This window comes from Cricetulus griseus, chromosome 7 (genome assembly GCF_003668045.3).
Source record: "Cricetulus griseus strain 17A/GY chromosome 7, alternate assembly CriGri-PICRH-1.0, whole genome shotgun sequence".
Lineage (NCBI taxonomy): Eukaryota > Metazoa > Chordata > Mammalia > Rodentia > Cricetidae > Cricetulus > Cricetulus griseus.
Window position 1 is genome coordinate 3,320,098 of NC_048600.1, and position 19,704 is coordinate 3,339,801.

The following is a 19,704-nucleotide window of genomic DNA, read 5'->3' on the forward strand; positions in this document are numbered from 1 at the left end:
TGCGCAGGCGCAGAGGCTGCAGCCCCACGGGTGCCCGGCTTCGAGGGGGCGCGGAGAGGGGCGGTCTCCATGTGGCCCTAGCCGCGTCCCGTCGTCGCTTCCGCTGGCTGGAGTTGCGACCGCTTTCGCCCGGTCCAGCTTCGGTGGCTGGGGCGTCTCGGGACGTTGGGCGCGCGCTGCGGACAGTCCCAGAGCCCGCCGCTCGCGCCTGACGCCTCCAGGTAAAAGCGAGGCCCGGAGCCCACCCTCGGGCCCCTGGATACCCGGTTGGGGAGAGCAGGTTATCAGTCAGACAAGCAGCCAGCCGACGTGATCCACAGACGCCGTTCTTACGGTTTGGCCTACACAGGCTTGGGGGGAGGATGAACTAGTTGGTAACATTAAAACGCTCATTTTGAAAGAGACAAGGCTTCACAACGTGTGTAGAAAAGTCAACCTGGCGGTACTGGACCCAGAATCCTGTGTGATGTCGACCACCTAGAACTGTCCGCTTCAGGTGAGACGAAGTCTTGGGACCCCCTTAGCCTCTGTGGTTCCTGAAGCCACAAGAGTTTGCTGCCCCTTGTGTTGAGTATTTGTTCTGGGACTGAGAAGTTGATCCTCAAAGCGCAAATCAACATCTTAACCTTCCCAGAATTATGTGTTATTAAAGATACCCCTGGGAACTACCTGCTCTCTTAAAAAGTCAAGTAGAAAAAAAAAAAAAAAAAAACGAGAGAGGATCACTAGCCACATCGATGGAGGTGGTAAGTGAGCAGCGGTTTCATGAAAATGGTGAGATGGAAGCCATGGATCACACATGGAGGAATAAAGAGCTGATGAAGTAGAGATGGTACCTGGAGGTAACTGAGGAGGCTTGTGGAGCAAAGTGTGGGAGCTAAAAGGCAGCATGGTGTTGACATGTTCTTAGATGGGAGATTCGAGCAGCCCAAAGCCAATGGGAGTTAAGCCTTCCTGGTACCGCAGGGAAGAGTAATGTGACAGTCCAGTCACATCCAGATGTGGGATATTCAGTTTGGGCATGGAAAAGATACTTTTCTGTAAGAAAAACACTTCTAAGAGGCGGAGAAGAGGAAATAGGGTTTGCAGTTGCAGGTAACTTCATGTTTTTATTGAAGTGAAGTTGAAGGAATCTTTTGGTGGCTTCAGATCTCACTATATAGAAGGAAAAGAAATCTGAAAGCAAGAAAAAAAGTAGGGAACCCAAGCCTTAAGCAGTGTTCAAGAGACCAAAAGCAGCCATTATGAAAAACCTCATAAATAATTAGCTGGAATTTGAGGCCATAAACTCTTGTTGGTATGACCGAGGATAAGTGAAAATTTATTTTCTTTTAATTTTTTCCTTTTTTTTTTTTTTGAGATAGTTTCTTTGTGTAGCCCTTGCTATCCTGGAACTAGCTCTGCAGACCATGCCGGCCTGGAACTCACAGAGTTTCGACTGTCTATGCCTTCCGAGTGCTGGGATTAAAAGTGTGTGGTGCCACCATCCAGTGGTGGAAATTTCTGAATCCCATAATTTAGAAACCAGAGTCTTCTCAGACAAATTATTTCATAAATATAGATCACCTTTATGGCATTGTAGTAGATGCCATACTGAGGGTGTCTTAACCCATACTGCATCTTATGGTTTTCTCTTCTGATCTCAATTCTTGTATGAACACATACAAATATAAAAACTGAACCTATGCTCTTACTCCACCAACACATTCTCTTGTAGTAGATTTCATAGTAAAGGGTATTGCCAAAGAGTAAGAGAATTATTTTATAATGATGAAGGGATGAAGTCCTCAAAAGGATATATCAGGGCTGAAGAGGTGGCTTGGTGGTTTAGATTACTTGTGCTTGCATTGTGGCTGCTGGGAATTGAACCTGTGTCTTCTACAAGAGCAACAAGTGTTCTTAAAGACTGAGCCAACTCTTCAGTATCAGTTGTGTTCTTAGTAATATGGTAAAGTATGCATGCAAAAAAACCCCACTTTTTAAACATAAGACTTGCTATGTAACTTAGGCTATTCTCAAATTTGAACCTCCTTCCTCTAACCCCTTAATGATAAGATTATAAACATGGGTTCTTACACACACACACACACACACACACACACACACACACACACACACACACACGCCACCATTTTGTATGTGCTGTGAGCACATACATGTATGTACACCAGAAGTCAGCTCTGGATTTCTTTTATCATTCTCCATCTTTGTTTGTTGTTTAGATGCAGTATTTCTCACTGAACCTGGAAGTCATCGCATTGCTACGTAGCTGGCCAGTGAACCACCAGGGTCCTCTGTTTTCAGGGCTGGGGTATAGGAGTGTGCTTCCACACCTGGGTTTTATATGGTGCTGAGGATCTGAATCCAGATCCTCATGCTTCCATAGCAAACACTTTAGTCACTTAGCCATCTTGCCTCCCTATTTTAGTCATTTTTAAGTGTACAGTGTAGTGGTACTAAGCACATTAACATTCTTGAACAGCCATCACCATTATCCATTTACAGAAAAATTCATCTTGTAAAACTGAAATGCAAATTTCTCTCTATCACTTTCTTGTAATGGTATAGTGAAAAAGCAGTCTTTCAGGTCAATTACTATGATCGGCCATCCTTTAGGTATCAAGGAAGGCAGTGGCATTCCAGGCTGTAGAGAGCCCATAGATTGAATTACCTTATTTATGGCTCTCAGGTCTGTCAGCATTCTCCAGTTACCTGACTTCTTCTTGATAACAAGTACAGGAGAATTCCAAGGGCTGGTAGATTGCTCTATGTGACCAGCCTCCAGCTGTTCCTGTTCTAACTTTTCTAGAGCCTCTAGCTTCTCAGAGTCAAAGGCCATTGCCCTATCCAGACAGGTTCATCTGTAAGCCATTTTAATGGCAGGGCCTTTGGTTCCTCTGAAGGCCTATCCTTTGTATTTAGTTTCTGTACAGCCTGGATAGTTGGTAACCATTTTCCATAGTGTCTTACCCAATCCTTCCTACTATCCAGCAGTTTTCTATAATTCATATCTGACATTGGAGGGATGTTAATTTGAGTATTTCATTGCTGTAAGAGATCACGACCCCAGAGATTTTTTTTTAAAGATTTATTTATTATGTATACAACATTCTGTCTGCATGTATCCCTGCACGCCTGAAGAGGGCACAGGATCTCATTATAGATGGTTGTGAGCCACCATGTGGTTGCTGGGAATTGAACTCAGGACCTCTGGAAGAGCAGTCAGTTCTCTTAACCTCTGAGCCATCTCTCCAGCCCACGACCCCAGAGATTTATAGCTATACCTGCCACATATGGTTTCAGTCTCCCTTTCTGTCCAATGCAGACCACCGAGTTAACACTCTGTTGAACTCTTTAAGAGGCCATTTCTGAGGGCCAGACTTTTGGGTAATAATAGTCACATCTGCCCCAGTGTCTACTAAGCCATTAATAACTTTATTATTAATTTTCACTTTTAACTGAAGCCTTGTATCATTAATAGAAGCTTGCCAAAATATGTGTTTCTCATTTTGTCCAGTCACATTTGATTCTTCATCACTATTCAAATTACCATCTAGAGCAGTATCATTTTTCACAATAGGCAAAGAACTATCTATTCGTCCTGTGAGAGATTGTCTTCCACTGCTACTGGGAATGACCGGACTTTCTCAATGTTTCTCGGAGTTTCCTGACCTTAACAGGTTCCCTTGCATGTCCCTGGTCATTCTGCATTCATTAGTCCAGTGTCTACCCTTACCGCATCTCCTACATAACCCAGAAGGCAATGATCTTTCGTGTGGGGAATTGTTAGAATTTCTTTGCCTACAATTTCTCCTTATATGTCCCATTCTACCACAGCTGAAACATCTCTTCTCCTGACACTTCTGTGGACTCCTGGAGTGTGCTCTTCCTATTCGAGGCTCTGGTTCATGTTAGCAATGAATGCTGGCCTCTTGATACCTGTATGAGTCCCTGTAAGGTGTTTTTCCTTCCCAAGTCCTTCTGTCATTATCTCTCCTAATCTCCTGCTGCCTCTTGAAACCTCTTGGGACAGATTCTCCTGCCCAGATTCCAGCATCTTGCATGTTATAGTCAATGTGGGCAGTATGCAGAACCCATTCTTCTAGTGGAGCTGATCTGATCTTTAAAGGCAAAAGTATTCTTTTGCATATTGGGTTTGCATTGTCATAAGCTAAGGTATACACAATCAAATGTTGTATCACTGAATCTGTTACTTGTAAGTCTACTGCTCTGGTCAACCGGTCTAAGAAATCCTTAAATGGTTCTATTTGTTCCTGTTCTATTCTGGTATAAGCTTCTAGTCGTTCTCTGGCTCACGAACCTTATCCCATCCATTTAATGCTGCTTTTCTGCATAGGGATAGCATATGGTCGTCATAGTCAGCCTGAACCTGTGGGTCAGCATAAATACCTTCTCCTAAGATTTTTTGAAGGGGCACATCAACCCCGTCTCTGATGGCCTGCTGTTCTAGGAGCTTCCCTTCCTCCCTGAGTAATGCCTTCCATTCAATTTGGCAAGAATTCTCAAGGACAGCTGACACCAGTCCTAACCAATATGCGGGTGTCACCCTGTTAAAGGTGGCCCATGAATGTAATAGCTGTTTTACATATGAGCTATGAAGACCGTACGAGACAACTGATTCTTTAATATGCTTAAGATCTTTCAACTGAATTGGTTGCCATGCATATGCTGTCTGCCCATGGGAGTGTCTTTTAGTTGGTTGCTTTTCCACCATCGTTGCCAGGTAGACTAAAGGTGTATGCGTAATGACTTTAGAATGATTGAAATACCTGTTTGGAGTAGGCACCTCAGAGCGGAGTGATTCTGCCTTTTATTCATCAAATCGATCCTTCAGCCTAGGCAGGACATCCTCATGGGAGGTTTTAATTTCATTCATCATGAAAGTTTCAAGGCATGATATAGAATCCACGATTTGCTGTGACTGTTGTTCTACAAGGTTTTCTAGATGGGTAATACATTCGTCCCTAGCTAGCATCTGGGTGGCATGGAGATTGCAATCCAGGAATTGAAATTTAGAATCAAGGTTGTGATTTGCCTCAGCAATCGACTTGATAGACATTTCTAGTTTGTTATCTCTGTTCTGTAATTCATCTCGCAAGATTTGAAACTCAGCTCTAATTCTACCATAGTCTCTTGCATTTTTCAGCCATTGTTTTAATGGCATTATCCGATTGTTGAAGCCTGTTTTGGGTGTCCTGCACCCTAGTAACAAAGGAGTAGGAGAGAGGCTAGTTGAGTTTCTAATTGGTTACATATGTCCTTTAATTCATCACGATCTGCCGCCTGCTTAATCCGTAATGTCTCTAAAATATCTAAATATCCTTCACTTCACCACGGTCTGCCGCCTGCTTAGAATCTAGTGTCTCTGAAATGGAGGACCTCTTTGTATTTATGTTATTATAAATGTGCTACATTTCAGCTTGAGTAGTAGACAGATCTGCCTGTATCATATAAAACATAGGGTGAAGCCTATCATCTAGCTTCTGTTCTACTATCAGCATAAACATTTATAGGTCAATTTGGTCTCCTCCAAAACCTCATTACGTAAAGCTTGCATGTCCTGTAGGCGGGTGGAGAAATCAGCCTTCCCTTTGTTCCTGAGGAATGACAATATGTAAATTAATAAATTCACAGCTAATAAGGCATATAAGCCAATATTCAGCAAGTCACCTTGTTCTCGAACACTGAATGCGCATAAGAATAGGAGACCTTATAAAGTGGGAAAGGCAATAGAAAGTCGGCCATATTTATCAGTGACGTCATCTCCAGATGTAGTGACCATGTTTGACCAGCAGGTGGCGCAGTTGCATTTATTTTGAGTAGGATCTGAAACTTTCTGAAAAATACTATGTACTGGGAAACCTTTAAAACGTACCTGGTGGGTATTTGCGTCGTGCCCACAGCTAAATTTGAAAAGGTGCAGGTGGCAGCGGGTGCCGTGCAGGGCCTGGCCCGGTGGGTGGCAGATGGAGCCTAGGGGCAGTGAAGGCGGCAGCGGGAGGCCAAGGTGGCAGCCTGCTGGGCTGGCTTTGGGAACTGGGGAGCGGGACAAGGCGGTGAGTGTTTTCTGTGGATAAAAGCTGCAAACCGGCAGTTGTGCACAGCCAGGTGGGTGTGCACAGAGCTAGGATTGAATGAGCGCTTGGTGGCGGGGCGCTTTCCACCAGCAGCTAGGAGAGAGGGCCGCGGCGGGGCCGAAATCAGAGGCCTGGGATGCTGCGGGTGCTCAGGGGCCCATTCAGAGTAATGTAGCTGCAGGTAGTCCGGAGCTTTTGGCGGCCTTTTGGGGCCACCAGTGGAGGCCAATGCGGGAATGGTGCGTGGATGTCAGGCGCCAGGTATAACGAGCGCGAAGACGATCCCTAGTCCGTAAGGCTAAGATTTCTTTATTCAGATAAACACCAGCCAAATGCAAGCCAGAGCGTGCCCAGAGGCAGCAAGCTAGCGAGGCCAGAGGGAGTGGTTCTCCACGTGTCCACCTGTCAGCAGCCCCTTAAGAATTCCCCCCTTCATCCTCCACCTCCCCTGACCACACCCTCACAGGCGTGGCCAGGCACACCTGTAGAGGCTACTAGGAGGCGGGGCTACAGTGTCTCCCTACAGGGTCTCTGTAGGCTCTGCTGCCACCACTACCACCCTATCCTGGGAGCCAGTTATTTTGCCATGACTTTGATTGCAACAGCTGCCTCATCTGTCCTGGCAGACTTAGAATTTCTTATTTACAATTATACTTCTCAGTCTCCTTGGCAAGGTCTCCCTCAGGCAGATAAAAGTCCTCATACTTTCCCAGTGTCCTGGATCCTGTCAACTAGGAGTCATTCCTTTTGATGTTGGGGACATCCTGGTTAGGAGGTGATAGGCGGATACCTTCATATTTCATCTCAGTGAATATATCACTGCCATCCAGTGGACCTTGGAATGATCATGTTTGCCAGTCTTTGAAGTAGACATTTTGACAATTTTACATGGCTGGTCTTTGAGTACCACAAAGTATTCTTTTTGTTTGTTTGGTTTTGGTTTTTTGTTTTTCAAGACAGGGTTTCTCTGGAGCCTGTCCTGGAACTCACTCTGTAGTCTAGGCTGGCCTCTAACTCACAGGAGTCACCTAAGACCACCAGAAAACACAGATATTTACTATTTATAACAATAGCAAAATTACCATTATAAAGTAGCAAAGAAAATAATTTTATGGTCGGGGATCACCATATGATCACCATATGAGGAACTGTATTAAAGAGTCACAGCATTAAGAAGGTTAAGAACCACTGATACAGTGAGCCTTAAGTGAAAGTAAACCAGAGATACAGCAAAAAGCCATGTTGCTAACCATGCCTGTCCTTGCCATCCAGGCACCACCTGCTTGTCCTGGAGCTAATAATAGATCTGTTCTTGTTTGTGTTTGTCATACATATTTTCATTATCATGAATAAAGAAGATGACATAGAACTTAACCTTTCCGTAGCTGCTTTTTCTTTTTCTTTTTTTAATTTGAATTAGAAACAAGATTGTTTTACATGTCAATCCCAGTTCCCACTCCCTCCCCTCCTCCCCTACCACCCCCCTCAACTAAAACCTTACCTATCACATATCCTTTCTGCTCCCCAGGGAGGGTGAGGCCTTCCATAGGGGGTCATCAGAGCCTCATATCCTTTGGGATAGGACCTAGGCCACCCCCCGTGTCTTGGTTCAGGGAGTATCCCTGTATGTGGATTGGGCTCCCAAAGTCCATATCTATGCTAGAGATAAGTACTGAACTACTACAGGAGGTCCCATAGATTTCCAAGGTCTCCTCACTGAGACCCATGTTCCTGGGGTCTGGATCAGTCCATGCTGGTAACCCAGCTATCAGTCTAGGGAGCAAGAGCTTCCCATTGTTCAGGCCAGCTGTTTCTATGGGTTTCACCAGCCTGGTCTGGACCCCTTTGCCCATTACTCGTTCTTCTCTGCAACTGAATTCCAATTCAGTTTAGTGATTAGTTGTGGGTGTCTGCTTCTACTTTCACCAGCTGCTGGGTTAAGGCTAAAGGATGGCATATAAGACAGTCATCAATCTCATTATCAGGGGAGGGCATCTAAGGTAGCCTGTCTTCTGTTGCTTAGATTGTTAGCTGGTGTCATCTTTGTAGATCCCCAGACCTTTCCCTAGTGCCTGATTTCTCTGTAAATGTCTAAAATGTCTCCCTCTATTATGGTATCTCCTTTATTGTTTTCTTCTATTCTTCCCCCAACTCAACCTTTCTGCTCACTCATGTCCTTTATACCCCTCCTCTTCTCCCCTTCTCATTCTCCTAGTTCCCTCCCTCCTCCTCCCTTGCTCCCAATTTGCTCAGGAGATCTTGTCCCTTTCCCCTTCTTCAGGGGACCATGTGTGTCTCTCTTAGTGTCCTCCTTGTTTACTAGCTTCTCTGGTAGCTATAGCTGCTTGTTCTTGTTTCTTCTCAGCATTGTGTTTTTTTTTTTTTTTTTTTTGTATCCCTTGGGATTCATGTGTAGGGTCCTCACAATATTAATGGCTTAATAATTACTGGTAATTTTTATTTTTGTTGTTGTAATAAGCCTTGCTTCAGTGCAGAGTCCAGTCATGTCCCCTCAGATTCAGCTGCTTCCCTGTAGGGATGTTCATTGCACCTCTGGAGTTGTTACTGCCAGTTTAAATGTGGCCTCTGTTGCTCCCTAACATAGCCAAGTGTCTTCCTCACACTCTAGCTAGCTTTTGACTAAGGAGCTTTACCATTCTAATTGATACCTCATTGATTTCCTTGATCACTAGTAAAGTTTAATTTTTTTCTTTCTTTTTTCTGCAGTGCCGGGATAGATCCCAGGACATCATATGTGTAAGGCAGGCTATCTGCCACTGAACTGAACTCAGTCTGAATGCCTTATATATATTTGCTTACAACTTAGTTTTTTTCCTATCTGAAAATTGCTAGTTGCCTTGGTTGCTAGTTGCCTTCTTTTATCCCTTTGTTTTTTATGTATCATCTTGGTGAAGGCTTGTTTGATTGCTAGAGCAGCACGCCACGTTGTCTCCTTGCCTCTGATTATATGGTACCTGATGTTAGGTCAATAGCATCCTCCTCAGAGTAAGCCAGTCATACTTTATGTTAAAGGACTTGTGCTTGTGCTTCGCCCTTCAAGTTCTTGGCTTCTACTTTCCCATCTTCCCAGAGAGTACCGCTACCTTCTACCCTTGACTATCCACCTTTCAACCTCATCTCCCCTAACTGTGATGGTGACTCCACAGCCTTGTATTCTTTACAGCCTTTCTCACCTCTGCTTCCTGGGGCTGTCCTTCCCATGCCTTAGGAACCATGTCCAAAGCAAGGTACACTTACGTTGTTGGGCTGATTGGCTTGCCCTTCTGTACCCAGGCACTAACTTTCCTCTTACAGTCTCAGGACCTGCTTTCCCAGAAACACTTCTATAACTTGCTTGGGCAGACATATTCCACCTTACCCCTGGTCACAGCTTCATCCTTCTGACCATCCTTGCCACGCTCCTGTCCTCTCTCCCATGATTGCCAATGGGGACTTTGAAAACACTTCCCTGTGGCCCACCCTTCCATAGCTGCTGAGTGGTTCTCAGTATTTCTACCACTGGGTTCAGTGTGGAAAACAGGTGGATTCCAAGGCTATCCTTTAGTCCTTTGCTCCTGTGGCACAAGTATGTCTCCTCCCCAGAGAATGGTTCAGCTGGCATCTCATTTGTCTACCCAGAATTGTTTCTGAACAACTTAAAAAAATCCCAGACCCTGCTATGAGCTAAAGTAGTAGCAGCCCTCAGCAACATTATCTTTAGCCAGGAGACATGCTCAAGCCTGACAGAGCAGCTTGTAGGGGAAATGTAGAGTCAGATTTCAGGCCTTGGTACAATGGTATGCTGAGCATCTACCCTGTATCATCAGTGCTTTCCCACTGAGACAGAGAATGTATCATCCCAATCACAGAGCTCACTGATGAATCTGATGCTGATACTCTTAGCCTGTGGCTGGGAATCTGAAGGGGTTACCTTGTGAAATGTCTCTTTCTTTGTTTCCATACCTAGCCCTTGTCTCTACATTGAAATGACCGAAGTCCACAGGGTTGGCCACCTGGGACATTCCACTGATACGCTGAGAGCTACACTTCTTCCCAGGCTGCTGTGACGCTCGGTGGCCCCACCATGTCCAGACCCCAGACCGAGGAGCAGGCAGTGGATTCCGAGGGAGACTCATCCCTACACAGGAGAGATGAAGAGGGGACCCAGAGCTCCCACCGCATGCTGGGCTTTAGTGATGCACTGCTATCCATCATTGCCACTGTCATGGTCAGTGTTGGGCCCACCTCAAACCCACCCCTGTCTTGTACAGCAGCTTCAGATGCCCAAGCCTTTCATGAAGGAGGGGCTGCCCAGCAATTGTCAAGAGCCCACATACCTCTGCCTCTGAGGATCCACAGCCCAAAAAATATCTCTTGGTTATTTTTGTCTTTATTCCTTTAGATCCTGCCTGTGACCCACACAGAGATCTCACCAGAACAGGTAACAGGAACAGACTGGTTTGTACAGTGAGTCAATATGAAAACCCAATCTGGACTTGGAGAGACAACCCCCCAATCTGCAGGCAGCAGAGCCCAAGGCAGGGTATTTGTTGAGAGGGCAGGACATCTGTGTTTCCTCCTGGCAGGATATATACTTGGGGGAGGGGGACTCAAGCATGGGCCCCTGCAAAGGAAACTATTTCTAGCTAGGTGGACAGGTAGTGATAGCCTCCACTGAGAGGAAAGGAAGCATGTCCACCCCACCAAACCATCCTGTGTGGGTAGCAAGGAGCCTTTTAAAAGTGTTTCCATTTATATCCAACTTTATGGTTTGTGGGTCTTTTTGGTTTTTGTTTTGTTTTGTTTTCTGAGTCAACAACATGTAGTTCTTCAGTGAAGCAGCTTTGAGACTTGGACAGCACTGAGCTGCCTTTCTTGGTTCCACCCATGTGATTGGCATTCAACCATACAAGCCTCAAGGAGGCAGGTTTGCAGCAGCTCTACTTAGCTGGCCCCACAACAGTGAGGTGTGTTTCTAGCCATGCCTGCAAGCTGAGGTACATTTTTGAGGAGGCCCCAACACTACTGAGGTTTTGTTTTTGTTTTTTTTTTGGTTTTGGTTTTGGTTTTTTTCGAGACAGGGTTTCTCTGTGTAGCTTTGGAGCCTATCCTGGCACTCGCTCTGGAGACCAGGCTGGCCTCGATCTCACAGAGATCCGCCTTCCTCTGCCTCCCAGTGCTGGGATTAAAGGCGTGCGCCACCAATGCCCGGCCGAGGTTTTTCTGCCTCGTTACAGCACTGGTGTAGTGTTACAATGAAAAATTAAACTTTAAGTCGGGCGGTGGTGGCGCACGCCTTTAATCCCAGCACTCACAGAGGCAGGTGGATCTCTTGTGAGTTCAAGGCCAACCTGATCTACAAAGTAAGTTCCAGGACAGCCAGGATTTAACATAAAGAAACTCAGTCTTAACAAACAACAAACAAACAAACAAAAACTACCCAAAAGTGAAAAGAGATCTGAGAGTATAGCTCAGTGGTGGAACACTTGCTTTGTATGTGTGAGGCCCTGAATTCCATCCCCAGCACTGGTGGGAGGGAGAGAGGGGAGAAAAAACAAAAACATACATTCTGAGGACGTTTGATAGGATGATTCTGAAATGAAATTTCAAGTAGTTGATCCAAAGGGATACAAGAACAACTAACAAAGCCAATAAACCAGTCGGTTTCTTTGAGTATGTTTAAAAGGTATAAAGTTCCCTTCTCATGATTTCAGAGGTAAGAGTTCTTGCCTCTGAAGATTGAGGTTTCTTTTCAGTACACTGGTTTCTGTTCTAGCCACCATCCCTTGAGTTGTGTCTATGCTGCTTGTAATCTCATTGGGGACATTTAGAGGTGCCCCTGCCTGTGACTATGCTAAATCTAAACTTGCTACAGCCCAGATGACTGTGTGCCTCCAGAATTCACATTGGAACTTAACCCCTAAAGTGAACACGTTAGAAGGCAATCAGTGGCTCTCTAAAAGGACTGGGTGCCTTTTGTCCTTTGTAGCACTAATGTTATGACTGTTGAGATGCTTAGACTCTCCCCGACAGCAAACCTGCTGACAGCCAGGACCTTTTTCCACTTGAGGTGATGGTGTCAGCCTGTGACACCTAAGGAATCTATTGATTCAGGAAAACTGCCTGCAAAAGATAGCTTTATGGGTGGAGGTGTGGTGGGTGTGGTAGAATTAGATTGGGAGCAGACATACACTGTGTACACCTTCCTAAATGTCTCACTGTGCATTAGGGTGAGTCTTGTTGTTGAAATGACCACTGTTGGGTCATATGTATTACTTTGTTCTAATAGCAGTGTTCTTTTCATACAGCAGTTTGACAAGAGTATACAGAAACTTCTAGCAACTAGGATTGCTGTCTACCTGATGACATTTCTAATCGTAACTGTGGCATGGGCAGCACATACCAGGTAGGGAGTCAGACCTTTAACACAAGGTCCTCATTGTCATGATTTATTCAGGATAGGCAAAGGAGGGCAGGAGGCTTCCTTAGGCAGAGCTGGGCATGTCAGTGTTGCATTCCTGGATGCAGATCAGCATGTTCAAAGGAAGTACTCTAGACAATGCTTAGGGTACAAAAAATTCACATACCCTAGTGAAGATTCACTGCTGTGTGTGTGTGTGTGTGTGTGTGTGTGTGTGTGTGTGAGAGAGAGAGAGAGAGAGAGAGAGAGAGAGAGAGAGAGAGAGAGAGAGAGAGAGAGAGAGACTGTATAGTAGACCAGCCTGCCTCTGCCTCCTAAATGCTGAGATTAAAGGCATTCATCCATCTCACTGCTCTTTAAAAGTACATTTAAAAGTGCAGAAAAATGTTTCATGTTACACACTTGTTCTCAGCAGTAGATGCCCTGTTTCAAGAACTGGGCAGGCTTAGCCAGGTGGTGGTGGCCCATGCCTTTAATCCCAGCACTTGAGAGGCAGAGGCAGCCAGATCTCTGTGAGTCTGAGACCAGCCTCGTCTACAAGAGCTAGTTCCAGGACAGCCTTCAAAGCTACACAGGGAAACCCTGTCTCGGAAAACCAAAATAATAATAATAATAATTGGGCAGGCTTTATCTTTTTGGTCTCCCTTGTTTATGGAGTGTCCAGGAGGCTCACAGCCTTGTGGGTGTCTTCAGCTTTAGCCAACCTTCCCTATACCAGCATCATGGTTCATTTATCAGGGGCCATACCCACTGTGGAAAAACATCAACAGCAGGGTTCTGAGGCCCACGGAGCCTGTGAGGAACTTCATAGATCTGTTCTGCATCCTGCTTTGGGTGCTCACTTACATACATGGTCTTAGTACCAGCAAGTAGGCAGCAGAACTCATCTCTTTGGTGTTGCAGCCCCTTCTATTTGAGGTATTAAGACTTCAGCACAAATGAGCCTGTGTCACTGACATGAACTAGAGGTAGCTTCTAGAGTGAGAATGCTGAATCCAGTCCAAGAGAAGGTCGTGTGCTCAGGGTTGGATGGGTAGCACCCTATGCCATAGTCAAAGACCATTGGGGGCAACCCTATTGTAGGGCCCAGGCATCAGAGGAAGCTTCAGGATTCTTGGCAGCCTATGCTCATATCCATGAAGGATGGTACCATTTTGCTTTTTATTTACATTGTAGTTTCTCTATATAAAACTGTCTTTCTGTTAAATAACAACTTCCAACAGCACAGTGTCATTAAGTGTGACTGCACAAAGCTCATGGGACAGGTAGCCACAACCACCCTGCTAGTCCTGCCCTTAGCAGGACCTCCCTGGACAGTTAAAAATCCCCTACCTTTGTACAGAAGTCTTCCTCAAGGCTTTCTATGAAAAGACTGTCCTCAAGAGCTACCAACTGTACAAGTGATTTCTGTAAACTGTTCCTTAAATAAGGGGAAGAATTTATGGAAAAGATACATGCGTCCCCACGTAAGCTATTGAGTGTTCTGACTTTCATAGACTAGGTAGTATTTATATTTTTTACAAGTTTAATTTTTTTTTTTTTGTGTGTGTGTGTGTGTGTGTGTGTGTGTGTGTGTGTGTGTGTGTGTGTGTGTGTTCAGAGGATAGCTTGTAAGATTTGGTTCTCTCCTCCTGCCATGTGGGTCTAGGCATCAAATTCTCAGACTTAATAGGAACCTTTGCCTACTAAGTTTTCTCATCAGTCCCACTAGGCAGTATCTTAAATTTGATCAAAAGTGACACCTTCAATGATATTTTAACTAGAAAATACTGTGGGAGGTGCATTTTAATTTTAATATTATTGGAGCCATATTTGAATGATGGCCCATTTTCTCTTTTTCCTAACTTTAGATTGTTCCAGGTTGTTGGGAAAATAGATGATACACTTGCCTTGCTCAACCTGGTGAGTTGTTGGTGTTTAGGTTTGATTTAGCCCTTCTGAAAGGTAGGACAAGGTATGGGTCTCCACAACCTGGATTCTGTCTGTTCCTGGAAGCTCCTCAGATAGCCTGAGTGGTCAGTCTGTCCAGGATAGGGGCACAGGTTTCTTGGGTCTAGCCCTGCAACTCCTATAGATATATTACTGCCTTCCTGGAGCGTCCCTTGCTCTCCAGGCTTTCTGGTGACTGGCCTTCCTCCTTTCCTTTCACTGCAGGCCTGTATGATGACCATCACCCTTCTGCCCTACACAGTGAGTAAAGACAATCTCCCTGTATGCCCCCTGCACACATCTGTGCCTGGTAGTTCTCAGAAATTCAGGCTCAAGACCTGGACTGCAAATTACAGAGGGCAGAGAGTTCCAGGGAACTAGTGTTTGGGGCTGAGTAGAGGAAGGAGTTTAGGGCTACTGGAGGCAGAGGCCACTGAGTGTCTCTGATCCCCCTTGCTCCCACCTGCCTCTCTCCATAACCCTCACTAGCAGATGAACAAGCATTAAAATTCTAATATAGGCTGTTGGCCAAAGTACACAAGGCTATAATGCAGATAATTCAGATCTGAGTCCAGTGATACTGGCTTGAAAGGCATAAAGTATTGAGTGGCATTTCTGTTGGAGAGCTGAATATACCCATGCCCAGCCCCGCACCACTGCCCCACACTAGGGCAGTTCTCTTTTCAGTGCTCAGCACCTCAGAGCCTAGCTCTGATAGCCTTTGGGGGGGGGGATGTTGGGTTCTTTTGACAGTTTTCTCTAATGGTGACGTTCCCTGATGTGCCCCTGGGTATCTTCCTGTTCTGCGTATGTGTGATTGCCATTGGATCTGTGCAGGTAGGGACATAGGATATGGATGTGCGTTTGCCATGGGGTGTGCAGGCTAGGTGCCAGTATCCTGATCTATATCTCAGGTAGCCCAGTCTTACCCATAAATACACCCAAGATGTGGCATGCCCAGGGCTTCACAGCCTCAGAATAGGATGAGAGTTTGTACCCTCTTCTTGACCCCAGCCTCTCAGAACATCCCAGGGTAGGAGGTTACCAAGGAGGGATGCTCTTGCTCCTAACCCCTAAAAATGTGTATGTTGGCTCAAGGGTTAACTGGCGATCCCTGTACCTGCTGATGGTGCCCTGTTTTGTTTGTTTATTTTTGTTTTGTTCTGTTTTGACCACAGGCACTGATTGTGGGGTATGCTTTCCACTTCCCACACCTGCTAAATCTACAGATCCAGTGCTCTACATACAGGGCCCAGTCCCGACGGCACATCCTGCGCCTAGTCCTCCGTGGCCCAGCACTGTGTTTTGTTGCAGCTGTCTTTTCCCTCTTTTTCTTCCCCTTGGTGAGCACTGGGAATCTCAGAGGAAGTCTTAGCACAGTTGGAAAAAAAAAAAAAAAATCAAGGATCGCTAACAGGAGAAAGGCAATGCTGAAACATTTTTTTTCCCCCCGGAGCAGATTGTAGAAGCTGGCTTGAGCAGGGTCAACTTAAGTACTGTGAACGTACATTGAATTTTAAATCAAATCAAAGTATTCTAAGAATTGGGAAAGTAGCAAATGCTAGTTATTTTAAATGTTTGGTAACAGGCATGAGTACCCTCACACATGCATATAAACAAAAGATTAGTAATGTAATGTAATTTTTTTTTTTTTGGTTTTTTGAGACAAGGTTTCTCTGTGTAGCTTTGGAGCCTATCCTGGCACTCGCTCTGGAGACCAGGCTGGCCTTGATCTCACAGAGATCCACCTGCCTCTGCCTCCCGAGTGCTGGGATTAAAGGCATGCGCCACCAACACCCGGCTAAAAGATTAATAATGTAACTTAAATGAGTAAAAATTAATGTTTGGTAAGCATTTCAAGAACATTCCAGGTTTTAAACAGATGGACTGATGAAGACCTCTGAGCACTGCAGATGCCATCCTTAAAGCCTTGGGAGGTCATCTTGTGTGGGTGGGATCCAGAGAACCCAAAGACTTTTAAACTAGAACAGAACTGTGTATGGGAAGCATCTAGCCAAGCAGACCTTGCCTGGAGAGGTCTCAAGTGAATTCTTTTAAGTCTCTTTCCATGAATTTCCTAGCTGGAATGCTTACCTTTTGTGGTTGAGCTGTTCCCATTCTTTTTGTGTTCGGGATACTAAATTCTCAGAAACTGCGTGACTGGTATGCATTTCTCCTTTATGATAGTCCTTCCCTTTAGGATTGTGTCCTTACACACAGCTCATTTCCATAAAGGACAGTTCTCTGCATTTTCCTTTGTTGTTTCTCATCTGTGGCAGAAGAGGGACCAGACTTCAGGTTTGAGCAGCCCCCATTCCCAGAGAAACACCCAGACCTGTTATTTCTTTTTGCAGTCCTATGTGCTGATGGTGACTGTCATCTTCCTCCCTCATATCAGCAAGGCTACCACCTGGTGCAAAGACAAGCTCATGGGTAGGTGCCATGCACAGCACTACAATAAGCATGTTGGAAGGTGTCACTGGATCTCGGCTACTCCCAAGGACCACTGAGTGGAAACAAGGCATCAATGTCTGATGACACAGGGCTTGCCTTTCTGGGCTCAGCCCAGCTCTGGTGGTGGGTTTGTTGGATCCTGGCTGCTGCCTGCCCCTTAAACATCTTTGCATCATTTCCCCTCCTGACCTGCATATTCCTGGTCCCTTGGAGAAGAGGGCAGTGATAACCACACTAGCCTAACAGTCCCCACCTAGGCTAGTTCCTTCTCTTGGTGTGTCAACAGGCCACAGGGAGTCTCCAGCTCACAATGTGGAGCCCTTCAGTATTGATCTGCATGCACCTCTCAGCAAAGAGCGGGTGGAAGCTTTCAGCGACGGTGTCTATGCCATTGTGGCTACGCTCCTCATCCTGGACATCTGGTGAGGACCATCTTCCAGGTGGCAGTGTCTTTGAGTGTCTTGTCCTTAGGAACTCCAGAAAGGTATTACTCAGTACCAGCTTCCCCTTGGGTACCTGCAGATTTAAGTAGGCCCCTCTTCCCTAAAGGTCTCCTATCCAGTTGCTCTCAGCCTGAAAGAACAGATGCTAGTGAGTGACTTTTCCAAGGCTGTCTAGTGCTCTCTGTCCCGGGATTATTCAGGCAGCTCCCTCAGGCCTTACCCTCTTCCAGCTCCCTCAGGCCTTACCCTCTTCCACCTATATGGTCTCTATATGGCCTAGCTCTGTTACAGTACAGTTGGAGCTCTAGTTTGGGTGCTCACTTTTCTTTCTAAGTGTCTCCCCCACCACCTTTTTTTAAAAAGCCTCTTGCTCTTCTCTAGCCTATGGGTCCTCAGTTATACCTCATTGCATTCTTATTTTATTAAACATGTTACAACTCTGGTTTTAGATGCTGCATCTGACACTATGATTCTAATAGTTTTGAGTAGGTTTTTCTACTATAATTTGTGAATTCTTTATAAGCTAAAAGTAAAATTCATTAGTACCTGATTTCCTCAGGCCTTAGATTTAAAGAATACTGCAAAACAATCTCCTTTTGCTTCCATTCTGCAGCCAGGGCTGAAGGACTCACATTTAAGAGGCCATGGTTAGGGTAGGAAATTCTAGCCAAGAGAAGGCTGCCACTCTTCCTGCTTGGAGTCTTACTTCTTATGACAGTCCTCAGGCTCTTCTCTTCTGCCCTCACCTATGTCCCTCCTTCTGGCTGATTTGGAGAAAACAGTGGGAACTTGGGTGTGCTGTCATTCAAGTCCGGGTGATGGTTTCCCATTCTAGACTGTATGCTCCGATACAGCCTGCAAGATTCAGGATAGCTGTGGGGCTCTCTTTTATAGGTGTCCTACCTGCTGGCCCTAGCCAATGAACCAGAACTATTTGTCAATTACTGGCTGTCAGATAGGGCCACCAGTTGACAGAGAATATACAGGACTGGTTAAATTTGCATTTTTAGTGAAGAGTGGTAAACTGTTTAGTATGCTAAATATATGTAGCACATAGGGAACATTTGTGTGCTAAAGATCACACGTCATTAATCTCAAATTCACTTAACGTTGCTTGGTCTACCCCTGTGGCTATTACAAATGCCATCTGTTGATACTTCCCAGTGAGGACAACGTTCCGGATCCCAAGGATGTACAAGAGAAATTCAGTGGCAGCCTTGTGGCTGCCCTGGGTGCATATGGGCCGCAATTCCTGGCGTACTTCGGCTCCTTCGCCACAGTGGGTCTGCTCTGGTTTGCCCATCATTCACTCTTCCTGCATGTCCGGAAGGCTACACAGACCATGGGGCTACTCAACATACTGTCACTGGCCTTTGTGGGTGGCCTCCCTCTGGCCTACCAACAGACCTCAGCTTTTGCCCGACAACCCCGTGATGAACTTGAGCGTGTGCGTGTCAGCTGCGCCATCATCTTCTTTGCCAGCATCTTCCAGTTTGCCATCTGGACTGCAGCCCTGCTGCACCAAACAGAAACACTGCAGCCAGCTGTGCGATTTGGTGGGCAGGAGCATGCTTTCATGTTTGCCAAGCTTGCACTGTACCCCTGTGCAAGCCTGCTGGCCTTTGCTGCCACCTGCCTGCTGAGCCGCTTCAGCACAGCCATCTTCCACCTCATGCAGATTGCAGTGCCCTTTGCCTTCCTGCTGCTCCGGCTCCTTGTGCGCCTTACCCTGGCGGCCCTTCAAGTCCTATGGAACCTCCGGCCAGAGCACCCTCAACCAGGCCAGGGTGAACCTGAGGCACAGTCTCAGCTCTTGCCTGCCCCCTGCTAATGCCAAGGAAGCCACATGTGCCCATTGCAGGCATAGGACTGTAAGGGGTCCTATGGAGATGGCTTAGTAGAAATGTTGTAACCCTGGGGCTATGGTTTTATTGACCTGAGTACTGTGCGTATTGTGAAATAATCAAGATCTATTTCAAGAGCATGAACATCGTTCACATTTTGCAGTGAGGGGTTTCCTGGAAACAATTTTATTGCTTTTACCCATTTATTTTTTCCTCTTTACCCCCATCCCCAACACTGCCAGGAGAATTTACCTGTCTGACTAACCTGAATAAGCTGCATGGGGCCATCACTAAGGTCTTATTTGAAGCAGTAGTGCCCAGCCAAGATGAGAAGACCATCCCTTTTCCTTGCTGTGACCTGCATGTGACCATACAGGCCACCTTGTGCTCAGACCCTTTGGACAGTTGAGTGTGGGCTAAGTCAGGCTGAGAAGCTACTGTCTGGCTCATATCCTCATAAGTGCAGAGCTCCTCTTTGGGACTGACAGTTTATCTGCCCATTCCCATACCAGTTG

At 45.8% G+C, this 19,704-nt stretch overlaps 1 protein-coding gene across 12 annotated transcripts; it reads left to right on the plus strand.

Annotated features, from left to right (window-relative positions):
* Positions 1 to 8: 8 nt before the first annotated feature.
* On the plus strand, positions 9 to 19,355 carry Tmem175 (transmembrane protein 175). 12 transcript variants are annotated; one of them, XM_027425982.2, is made up of 11 exons: positions 9 to 496; positions 10,066 to 10,326; positions 10,501 to 10,539; positions 12,410 to 12,504; positions 14,370 to 14,421; positions 14,674 to 14,709; positions 15,202 to 15,285; positions 15,627 to 15,791; positions 16,803 to 16,881; positions 17,189 to 17,324; positions 18,510 to 19,355. In XM_027425982.2, exons 2-11 carry the CDS (start codon positions 10,183 to 10,185, stop codon positions 19,174 to 19,176), a joined length of 1,497 nt encoding a protein of 498 aa, XP_027281783.1. In that variant the 5' UTR covers positions 9 to 496; positions 10,066 to 10,182; the 3' UTR covers positions 19,177 to 19,355. The 12 variants fall into 12 exon arrangements, with proteins under 12 accessions (XP_027281783.1, XP_027281781.1, XP_027281782.1 ...); XM_027425980.2 differs by having other exon boundaries at positions 10,156 to 10,326; positions 12,407 to 12,504; XM_027425981.2 differs by having other exon boundaries at positions 9 to 221; positions 10,156 to 10,326; positions 12,407 to 12,504.
* Positions 19,356 to 19,704: the final 349 nt, after the last annotated feature.